The sequence below is a fragment of the Ctenocephalides felis genome, unplaced genomic scaffold (assembly GCF_003426905.1).
Source record: "Ctenocephalides felis isolate EL2017-DRISC unplaced genomic scaffold, ASM342690v1 CF-g0.4_SCAFFOLD_01886, whole genome shotgun sequence".
Lineage (NCBI taxonomy): Eukaryota > Metazoa > Arthropoda > Insecta > Siphonaptera > Pulicidae > Ctenocephalides > Ctenocephalides felis.
The window spans coordinates 99643856-99656741 of record NW_020538040.1 but is presented as its reverse complement, the minus strand read 5'-3'; the positions used below and the strand labels follow the sequence as shown (position 1 = coordinate 99656741).

General features: G+C 30.9%; 1 protein-coding gene across 1 annotated transcript in view; it reads right to left on the bottom strand.

Annotated features, from left to right (window-relative positions):
* Positions 1-3792, bottom strand: part of LOC113375582 — an 84537-nt gene extending 80745 nt beyond the window's left edge. The window contains 1 exon segment of the mRNA XM_026615515.1: positions 3657-3792. Coding sequence (XP_026471300.1) covers positions 3657-3792 — 136 coding nt within the window.
* Between the last annotated feature and the right edge of the window lie 9094 nt (positions 3793-12886).

The following is a 12886-nucleotide window of genomic DNA, read 5'->3' as shown; positions in this document are numbered from 1 at the left end:
ATACGAGGCACAAAATCAACATTATTTATAAAACTAGCCAAATAGATAAAACTGAAAATTAAATTAAAAAATCAAACAAAAAAACTGTCGCAACGTACTGGTGACAGACTACTAAAAAACACGTTAACAGGCCGACAACTTGAACTAAAAGAGTAGAAAACATTTATACTGACACGTAGTTTGGCAAACCGCTAAAAGACTAACACGAAAAACAACATCCATAACGCCACTCAATATAGCCGACAACAACCATGCCACGACACAAGCCTACAAGGTAACAAACTTTGAAAACATTCACAAACAAAATAATATGTCAAATGCATACCTGGATCGTGATGTACACGTATTCATTCAAAATTTTACTGATAATTTAACAACAAAGACTTTCGTATAAACCCTGCCACAGTTTCTGCAATAAAATAAAATAATCAGAAAACTATGAACGGACTACAAATTATCATACTGAAACAGCCAACAAACGCTTTTATACTACTCACACGCATAACGGCCAAAGGCTACTTTCCTACATCGTAGAGAACTTTCACCATATTTCGAATATTGAAGTCAAGGAAACAGCCAGACGCACTGTAAAATTACAAACCTATCAGCCTCCTCAATAAAATGAGTAAAGTGATTGCAGTAAAATCATACTAGGTAGCCAATATAGATTCAGAAAGAACAGTACTCTACACTACACTACAATATACTGGCATCTCTTGAACCACAACAGCCCGCTGAGCGTGAAGAACAAGCGGACACTCTATATGAAACACGACAACAAAGACTAACCTACGGAGACTACAGACTGCCCAAAGCTTTACGACTAGTACTCAACAAATCAAGGAACTCACTGACGAAACACTATTACTCTACAAAATAATACATAGACAGACTGATGTACCGAAGTACTCGACCAAATTAAAAAGCTCACTGGAAACTTTTACCTCAAATGCAGAGATTACCCCAATAATGACTTTCAAGCGCTTGCCCAATATATCCCAGAAATATTTGGTATAGCGTGTTTGCCATACCAAACTATATCCTTATCAATTCTTATCAATCCTTAGCGGCAACTGATACTGGCTCGTCACTCTGATTTTCCTTCACAGCGAATGAATCTTTCACCTATTTTTTGTGTTTTGTCTACTTATTATTTTTTTCTTTTAAGTTTCCTTTTTTTGTCATATTTATATCATATAATCTATATTTTAAATACTTATTGTTTTTAACAACTGATATGATAGACACAATACCTACGGGTAAAATGTCCAAACTTTGAAAACTGAAACTTTCCGTACCGTAACAAAATGATCAAAAAATATTAAATGTTTTCAAATTGATTATAATAAATACTGTAACATTGTCCAACATGTATTTATAAGAATTATATTACCTGAATTACAAAGTTAAAATTATTTATTTAAAGTATATAAGAGAGCTTTAGAACTTTAGCCAGAAATAATATTAAAATCAGAATTATTTTCGATATACAAAAGAATTTTTTTTCTTGACAATTGTTTTGTCAACACAAGCAGAAAGTTTTTTTAATCATTCAAATGGGATGCTTAATTCTCTCAAAACCAGCCATTTTTTGTTTAATTAGCTATTTACCTTTGAAATAGCTAGACCTGCCTTTGCCAAAAACTAATCTAATTAATAAACTAATGTGAATTGCCTAACAAAGTGTAGGTGATGTACAAGATGTATATATAGTCTATATGTATATACAATGTAATGTCACTAATAAAAATATTTAAAAAAATTCTATATATATATATATATATGTTACAATGTATTTGATATATTCGAATTAAAATCATTATAATTTTAAACTCGACCGTTCATGTTTTAAGATAATAGAATACGTGAATCTGGTAACGGATAGTCAAACATCAATTTGCCAAACCACCTTCAGCGTTGCTACATTTGCTATGAAAGTGTCTTTAGAGGATATTCCTTCAAAGTCCTTTCTCCAAGCGATAGAAATCACACGTTTACTCACTAAATGCTGAACACACGTATTACACACGTCGAGGAGTGAAACAATTTGTTAGAGTAATTCTGGTGATGGAATGCTGCTAGTACATTATACCTCGATTGCTTGCTGAAAGTAATAAGTTCTGCGCGGAGAAGCCGATTTTGAAAGAGAACAGACTTCTGTTACAATAGAACCGTCCGCGAGCATTAACCGATTATGATTTTGAAGGAGGTTTTGGGAGCTTCCAAATTAGAAGCGGCTGACAACTTATTGAATGAGGTCACTTTTGTCTGTCAAAGAAATAGAAAAAGATTATGCTCATATAGCAACGTATCGATTTCATGTTCTAGACAATCACCATGTGATCTATGGATTACTATTTTTTTTAATATCGAAAACTGGTATCAGGGAAAATACTTTGAATAAGTTGGCTTTTGAGATAGATAGATAGTTAATAGTAGATAAAACTTTAGCTAGAATTAGAATTAAAATCAAAATTATTTTCGAAATCAAACATTTTATTTGTGGAAATTAAAAAAAAAAAACAAAATCAACATAAGTTGAGAGTTTTTTCAATCATTTAAATTGGATGCCTTGTTCTCTCAACAACTGCCAATTTTTGCACAAATAACTCCGAAACGTCTGTACCTGCTTTTGCCAAAAACTGACCACCACTTTTCTCCACCATTACGAATTGAATGTTTTTTGGATCATTCAAATTGTACGCTCCGTACTCTCAAAAACCTGACTTCTATTTTCTGCACTCTTTGATCGTATCTTCGAAACGACAGGCTCTGTCTTTACCAAAACCTAATCAGCACGTCTCTCTATCGATAAGAATCGAATATCATTTGATTCCTATTAATATAATAAATTTTTATTCATTAATTATATAATAAATTACATATAAATTTTCGAAATAATCTACAAGCTGGCATTTGACCTCACGGCAAATTGTATGATCATGTGTAAATAATAGACTTACTCAATGAGATATAAGATTTAGCAATTTCTGAAATGATGAATTGTTTATTCCAAAAATAACATTTTCTTCTTTCACAAAAAATTAATGAATTAGATTTTCATTGATATCTCACAAACACACTTATAATATCTGCAATTGTATTTTTATAGTGCAAAAACATGATATTTACACAAACATGATTTTTCCAGTTTTGGTGACAATTCAGAACGATTCCAAATTTCTGAGAAAAATAATTAAAATAATTTGGGTAAAATACAAAATGGAAATCTAGTTCATACCACAGAACCTAATAGTACATGTTTATAATGTACAAATATATAGAAAAATATTCCTAGTGTGTAAAAACAGTTTTTTTATATCCTTCCTTTATCATAACATAAAATATAATCATATTATAATCGTAAGAGATTTAAGACGTTTAATTATATTCAAGTTTATATTACGTTACACCAAACTCTTACAATGTCAGTAAATACCTTTCGCTTTAGTTAAACATTTACAATGATTTAAAGCCCTTAGGTATTCTAAACCCTAAGGAAAAATATTTAATTTGTTTGTAAGCCCTTGCTTTAAACCACTCAGTAGCGACTTGTTACACTAAAAAGTTGTATTTAATTTGAGCTCGAAATGTGTTTTAATTACTTCCATTGTACGATAAATCTTCCAGTGTGCTCTATATGAAATTTCTATTACTTGATATAACACAGGGGGCATTGAACAGGGACTCTATTACATTTACGCCACGCACAGCTCTTCGTTTGCGAGAGAACGGCATCGGCAAATACTCTTCTTCGAGAACATTTGCAATAGTATAGGGGGTCGGGACCATTTTTAGCGTTTGTATAGTAGCGGAGGCTGCGACAATCGCGTACACTTAGGAGCAATTCGGGCGCTTCGGTTTCAACACTTCTTGCGACACTTTATACTACTAACTACTCTAGAACCTAATGAAAATTAATTCCACTAATGAAAATATGTCATCATTAACTTCCCGTAGTGTAAGCTATAGTAATCGTCCAAGAATCGAAAATGAACATTTTTATATATCTTTACGTTTCAAAGGTTTCTGAATATTTTGGCATACCTTAAAAAATATGGATGTATGTGTGTGTGCATGTACGTGTGTGTGTGCGTGTGTGTGTGCGGATACAAATTTTCGTCGACGATTTTGGGAACACCGATTAACCGATTTGAATAATTCAAAAAACATTCGATTGCAGTTGATAAGAAAACGTGCTGATTAGTTTTTGGCATGAACAGGTCTAGCCGTTTTGATGATACGGGGCAAAAAATGACACAAACGGTAATTCATAAGCAGAAAGCTCGGTATCTCCGAAACGGCTGGACCTGCCTTTGCCAAAATCTAATCATCACTTCTCCCCGTCATTACGAATTGAATGTTCTTAGTTCATTCAAATCGGTTGATCTGTGCACCTGAAAATTCAAATCGCTTCTCGGCCAAATGGCTAAGATCAAAGTGTAAAACGTGGACAAAAAATTGTAGCCATACATACATACACACACACAAACACACATATCAATTTTTTCTGAGGTATTCCAAAATGTTAAAAACCCTTCAAGACGGTAAAAAATGTAAAAATTACATTTTCGATTTTTGGACTATTACAATAACTTACCCTACGGAAAGTTAAAAAACCATTTTGTATGGTGTACAAAACATGCTTTTACAGAAAATTTAGTAATTTTATTAATAACCCAATTTAATAAGCACCTATAAGTTGACAGTATGTATTTATAATAAATAAATATATAAAATACATGATTATTATAATGTTCTGGGTTAAAAATTTGATGAACGAAATTAACATTCTAATTTCGTAGGACATAAAGTATGAATATTTAGAGTATTTGCAGTACATAGTTGGGGGGGGAGGGGGTACAACAATACCGTCGTCATAAAAGCTCAAATATTATATACTGATTTTGACATAGGGTCCAAACGGTAAAAGAGTATGTTTATTTGAACTCATTATTGCATTCAGTCGGCACCCACATTATCATGATCTAGCCGTTTCAAAGATGGGTCTAGCCGTTTCGAAGATACGGGGCAAAAAAAAAAACAAAAATGGTAATGCAGCTTTTGAGAGAACGAACCGTCTGATTTGAATAATTCAAAAAACAGAAATTAGATTTTTCGTAGATAATTTAGCTTGATAATAATGAGTTGTGACAAATTTTGAGGGTATGATTGTGACATGCATTTTATGTTCTTCTCGTGAGAAGATTAAACAAATAAAAAAAATTAACTTAAATAAAATACAAAAGTTTCTTTTAGAAATAGGAAAAAAAGTTTAATATAAAAATAAACAGAAGATTTCACTTTAAAATCTTTGTTTATGAAATATATTTTTTTATACATTGTTTTATTATATGCGTGAATTTTGTTTGAATGATTATGTTGTGCTGTCACATATCTCTTGGACTGTGAACGGTTGTGACACTCGCCGCCCTTTTCTTGTATGATTTGATTCTATGTCTAATCTTTTTATGTATCTGAGGACAGCATTTCAGTATTTCCATGTAGACAAATGTTCAAATCACCAATTTATTTAATTTTCTCCTAGCTAACTGGTAAATGAAAAAAATTATGGATAATCAAAAAAAACAGTACAACCGTACCCAGCCGATTGCGATAAATTAATGTACTCGTATAAAAACCCATTATTAACTTCCCGTAGGGTAAGTTATTGTAATAGGCCGAAATTAGAAATCGAAAATTTTTACATTTCTCGACGTTTTGAAGGTTTCTGAACATTTTGGCATACCTCAAAAAAAATGAATGTGTGTGTATGTATGGATACAAATTTCCAGTCACGTTTTTGGGCGCACGGATCAATCGATTTGAATGGTTAAAAAAACATTCGATTCCTGTTGATAGGAAAAACAGCTGATTAGTTTTTGGCAAAGGCAGGTCCAGCAATTACGGAGATAAAGAGCAAAAAGTGTAGAAAATAGAAATCGAGTTTTTGAGAAAACGGAGCATCCGATTTGAATGTTCTAAAAAAACGTTCAATTAGTAATGATTGGGAGCAGTGTTTATCAGATTTCGGCAAAGGCAGGCCCAGCCATTTTGAAGATACGGAGCTAAATGTGCATAAAATGGCAGTTTTTGAGAGAAATAAGCGTCCGATTTGAATGATTCAAAGAACTTTCTGCCTGTTTTAACAAAATTATTGATTTTGGAAAAAAAAAATGTCTCAACTTTTTTTTTTAATTTTTTCTGTATATAAAAAATAATTCAGATTTTATTTTTAATTCTGACTAAAGTTCTAATATACTTTGAACAATGAGGCACGATGCCATACACCCAACTGTTTTTCCAATAAATTAGACTTAAAAATATTTACATAAAGATTATGAAATACAGGACTAAGTTAGTGTATGCAGATCATGCATATGTTAGTATACGAGTGCACATTTGTTCAAATGAAAAACGAAGAAAATTAAAATTATAGAGCGTAGCGATCTCATATTCTTATATTTTGTGTAAATGTTTATTATCTACCACTTAACAACATGGGATTATATGAGAAATTCTATAATACGAAATGTCTAATTGCCTAATAATAAGCATCACTTAACAGCAGGGAGCATATTCGTATTTCTGTGCTCTTTCATTATAAATTACTGTGAGCAAAGAGCTCAAAAAATAACGCACGTTCCTGAACATAAATTATGTTAACAAAATCCTCCGAGTCCACCGTATATTAAATGCTATACAATATCTTTGCATGTAGTGTCAAAGCTATTTTGCATTTAATTAAAATCAAATAAAAAACTGTCATTGATATTATATTCTAAAATGCGCTTTTCAATCTGTAGCATGAACACTTTTTAAAAGCGTTACTCAAAACCAAACAACTCTCTATTTTAATTGAAAAACAACTCGAAGGCTATAATTAATTGCTCCTACTTCTTCTTGTCCTTTCTGAATGGCGCGTCATTTCGGTTGCCGGTGCTCCAGAACGACATGACGACAAAGTGATTCGAGACGAGGCTTGTGGCCCCCAGGGCACGTCTAATCGCAAGGATTTCAGACGCAAAAGTCGACAACGACGGCATTTAATCTGTGCACTGAAATCGCACATACGTAAGCACAATTGTACAGCTCGGTCGAATCACCACCCCGTTCTTCGTTTGAGCCATGGATTATATATCTTACAGGCTCATGGCAATGATACAAAACAAAACAGACGCGTCAAGTGCGACACGACTGACAAACCAAATATAGACTAGTGATATATGGCACCGTGCCTTAAGGCAAACTGCTAAAACTTCTCGTAACAATTTTTTTTTAAATATCACATTTTTTTAAACTTTGAAAAAATTAGATTTTTGAGAAATTTTAAATTTTTGACAAAAAAATGACTTCATTGAAAAAATATTTTTTGAAAAAACTGTTCTTTATTTTGTTATATTTTTGAAATTTGGATCTTTTTCTCAAAGCATTTGCACTGCTTTAGCTGCATATAGAGATGACATATCGAAGCGCGTAAGCGCCGCGTCGTTGTATAACGGACAAACGAAGTAACGGAACCCATAGAAAATGTGAACAAATTTTATAGGTACGTATTATTAAAATCTCCATGAAATATCTGATAATTTGATGTGCGTATGTCTAATGATCATTTTTGGCCACTAAATGGCATTTTTTAACCTTTTTATTCGCTAGACCTGCCTTCCAAAAAATTTAATAAGTTTTTCAGCTTGTCAATACAAGTTAAATGTTTTTTGAATTATTAAAATCGGACGCTCCATTCTCCTAAAAACTGAGTTACCGTTTTTGGCACTTTTGCCCCGTATCTTCGAAACGACTTGACTCGCCTTATATAAATATATAATATGTAATAGATACATACAATTTTTTATTTTCGATTTTTAGCGATTACTATAACTTACCCTACGGGAAGTTAAAAATATGAACTTATTTTTATACACATATTTAGAAATAATTTCCACATTTTACAGAGTAATTAATCTATGTAATAAATTTATAAACCTGCTCGTGTTTAACCTGCTCTTTTTATTAAAAGTGAATAGATGAGACAAAGTTGTTTAGATAGTTTAACCCAATTATACTACAAAGGATTAATATAGGTGCATTAAAACCTTCCTTAGAGCTAAGAAATATAAATATTTATAAACTAGTTAATCCATATAAATAGATATAACCCTTTATTTTTATTGTGAATAAAGATTAGAGTATTCATAATTATGGAAATAAGGTTTAACCAAAATTTCTAAGCCATGAGAATACCAAACGTTTTTATTTTCTCAATTAGAATATAAATATTACATTATTTGAAATCACTTATATGAAAATGTATTATTATAAAATATAATACATCAAATACTATTGTTTAACAAACAAGCATTATTAGTCTAAATATTAATGTCATAATTTACATAAACTCAGCATATAAGCTCAAATTTTATTGATTTAATTTTTTTGTTCACAATGCTTCGTGATTTATCTATTAAAATATTATAGAGCATTATTTGCAACATATTCAGAAGTGGATTGATACACCAGAGTTTAATCAAAATTAATATACAAATAAATCTCCCATACGGTATTTATTTGTTAATGCAGAGTACAAAAGTAAAAAACACTATATAGTTTATTCTAATAAACGTCGATATGTCAATAAATATTTTTCTGTTTTTTAAATAAATTTAATTTAAAAGTCTGTAAAGCGTAAAATTTTCAATAAAATACGTATGTACAAAATATAAAATTTTATAATGTATAAAAACTCAAAATGTGTTTGTTTTATCTAGATATTTTAATTGCATTGAAATGGACTTCGGCAATTATTGCATTTATAGAGTAAGGTTTCTGTTTTATTATGAAAAAAATGAAACTACATTTGCATAGCAACGTTTTCTTTTTTTTAAAAAATGACTTTCGATGCCATTTATTCGTATCTATTGACAAACAACTCGATCAAAAATAACAATAATTCGAACAGCGTTTCACGATTGAGTATTTCGCAAATGTTTAATAAATAGTGAAATAGAGGAGTTGAAAATTGTGTGTTCTGTTTAATTGCAATCGCGTCTATCGCATTTTGCATTGAAGTACCCATGGGCTACAGGCACGAATAATTTATCTGGCCCATACATTTTATTATAATCGTTTGATCAAGTAATTATTTTGCATATGAATAACAAACAAAAATCATATATGTATAGCTGTGAAAGAGATATTTCTCAATATACAGACACTTTTTTGAGTTAAAGATGCATTTGCGCAAAATGTATTTGAAAAGCTATACAAAACTATATAGCTATACGAAAAAAATATCTGAACATCTCTCTTTAAATATATTAATATTTAAATGTGCTTGTAAACCCTCTTTTAAATTTGGAATTTCATGGCTGTACTAGTATTTTCCCGCCATGTTTATATATGTAATATGCATGCGGTTGTTGGTAATAAACAATATGCAAGCAATGCACGTAAATTATAAATAGAGTTAATGTTATTTTTGGCTTCTGCTTTTCATCAACATTGGCATTAGATTATAAACTTAAACGCACATTTTTGCTTTGATGAATTATAATTAACGCTTTATAGAAATATTTCATTTTACATACACCCACAACTTATTTATGATATTCATGATTAAATAATCAATCAGTAAATAGTTTTAGATTACTGTGATGAATAAATAAATTTTGTTCAATTCATTATATTTAAACAGAAACACCAAAATTATACAGTGGTGAATTAAATTTAATATTTGTTTGAATAGTAATTAGTTGTACCCGGTCATGATATGTGAATTTTAAATTCTATTACAATTTTATTAGGATTTCTTTGATAAGGTTGTTAATATTTGTAAAATTTATGAATCGCGTTAATTTTTATTTTTATAAATATTTTCTTCATTAATGATAAAAAATAATTGTGTTTATTTTTAAATGTTTATTATTATGTTTTAAAACCTGCTTGTGAATATTGTGTGAGTGAGGTATTTTAATATATAATTTACTATAGTCCGGTTGTAAAAGTCAATGTTTTGAACTAGTTATTAGAACACTTGTTTTATAAACAATATTTGTATTTAATCATATAAAATAAATTTTGTTAAGAATGAATGTAGAATTCTCGTCCATGTATAAATATATATATATATATATATATATGTATATATATATATATATATATATATATATATAATTCTTACCAGATTTTTTACAAATTGGACTGCATACCTCCCCGGATACCAACTAAACCAATCTAGTACAATCACTGAGGCGCAACCTAAACAACAATAACAACACGCGTGTTTTTGACTGTCACTTTTTCGCGCGTTTTATTTTTCTTCCGTTTTTCTCACGTTTTATTATGTTTGCTCCCGTCCCGAAAACCGATTTGCCGAAAGCTGAACTTTTTTGGTAAGTCTAATTTATCCGATAGGAAAACAAGCAAGAATAAAAGCAAATTGACGGTTGCGCTTTTCAACGGCGCGGTTCGGTTTACCGCGAATGGTTCGTCGTGTCGGTGCTGTACCGCGTTCGCGACTGACGGCGACCGACGGCAACTGACGGCAACTGACGGCTTCGATGTGCGTGGCGCGCAATGCGTTGTTAACGACCCTACCGTGGCATTGCGTGTGTTGTGTGTACGCGCACCGCACGGCACAGCTGCTGGCTGGCTACGAGTTTACTACTACGCGCTCGTAGCTCGTAGCGTCGCGTCCAAAGCAGGGAGCGAGCGCCCGACGAATTGCCCGACGAGCCGAGTGCTGCACGCCTTCGGATCGAAACGACGCCGCTTGAATTCGATTAATACTACACTGAGTTCGATATCGTGCCGCTTTCTTTTTATCGTATCTGAACTTGAAATATTTTTCAATCTAGATCAAATACTATTTTTATGAAAAATACATGTGCATGCACGTTTTATATTTCATTTTCTACAAAAAGATAATGCAACTGCATATAGAAATTGTATTGTATGTAATATAAGTCAAATAATATCAATTTCATATTCATATAATTTTGTAACCCTCGCATTATTGTCGAACATGCGGTTTTTTTCAATATCTGCATCGATTCCATATGGTACATCTGCAAATGTTTTGTAGTACTTAAAATGTCTAAATCGCATGCCAATTCAGTGATCGGACGCTTGGGTATGGTGGTGAAAACATACATGGGTAACTTTGTTAATGGATACAGTTTTTGGTCTTTCTTTCGCATTACTATAAAATTATGTTTGTAAATGTCACAAATAGCAAAAATTATGTCAATTTTATTTTATTAAGTGAAAAATTATTTTAATTTTTCATTCAATATTTCTCAATAATGAAATTATCAAATATTTTATCATTTTACAATACTGATTAAATGCGCTATCCATTTCGCAATCTTGATTAAATGCGCCAAATTTTAATGAAACTTGCCAACACGCTTCAGTACATTATTTTAAAGGAGTGCATCTGAGTCGAAGGAAAAAAATATACAAAAACAAGTTCAACAAAAAGTCTTAATTTTTAAAAATTTGAAGCAATTGCGTTATCTTTTTTACTGTGATCCTAGAAACGTTATTCATGGTTACGGTTCCAAAATTCAAACGAACAAAATTAATAAAAGTTAACCATAATAACGGAAAAATAGTCACGATTTCACCAAGGCTCTAGGCTGCACTGAAAAGCTCATAATTTCTAAATAATATTGGATATTTTTTTTCTCGATTTTCTCAGGACAGTTAAAGACAGTCAATATTATGACCTGGTATCGGCTTGACGGTATTGTCTGAAACACCCCGTATACATATAAATCGCCTAAAGTTTATTGGTATCCTTGCAAACTAACTTTTGAACTAACTTTGTTTATTTATATCAAGAACAAAATTTATCATTCTCTCATTTTTTTGTTAACTAATATAATCTTCGTCGTACATAAATTTGTAAATATCATTAAATGGTATGATAAGATTATAATTTAAAAAATTTAAGGTTAAAAATATACGAATGTTGATTCAATTAGTCCTCATTACATAATATATTGTAACGTTCAAATATATTTTATTAGCAAGAAAGTTTATTAAAAATTTTGCAGATTTTTGGATTATATTAGGCTTTTTTACGCTGCATTGATTATTATATTTATATATTAGACATGTTACATGATTGGTATAAAATGGTATAAAAACAAACACAATTCAGATAACTGCCATTTTCGTCTCCACGATTGTATGTAACTTGCGAGGAACTTGATTGTTACAAAATCGTGTATAGTATCGCTTTATATTTCCGTGTCTTTTTCTATTTTTTTCACACGGAAGGGACTCCCAGGAAGAGTCGTCCTCGCGAAGAGCGGGATTCATTAGGTAAATCGATTATCCTTGTAGTAAAAGCAGGACAGATGATGCCTTTACGACAGCGCTTCTGAAACAGGCTTATTGAATACTACTAACATTCCAGTTGTTGATCATTTATACTTGTTGATAACTGTTACACTTTTCTTTGTTAATAAAAAATCTTTTTTTTAAATAAAATGCATATTTGTCTTATGTTATTTTTATATTATTTATAAAAATAATGCAAAATTGTTGCGTTCTAATTTACTTTTCTACAAAACTTTACACGTAATTGATAACTACCCGTAGGGTAATCGCAAAAAAAATCGAATATGAAAGTTTTTATATACCTTTACGTTTCAAAGCTTTCCGTACATTTTGCCATACCTTAGAAAAAAATGGATATATGTGTGCGTAGTATGTATGTATGTATGTGCGGATACAATTTTTTGTCGAAAAAAAGTAAAAAAATGACATGTGGCCAAAAATGATAATTTGACATATGCACATTATATTATCAGATATTTTGTAGATATTTTAATATTAAATACAAATTTTGTTCATATTTCTATGGGTTCCGTACCAATAT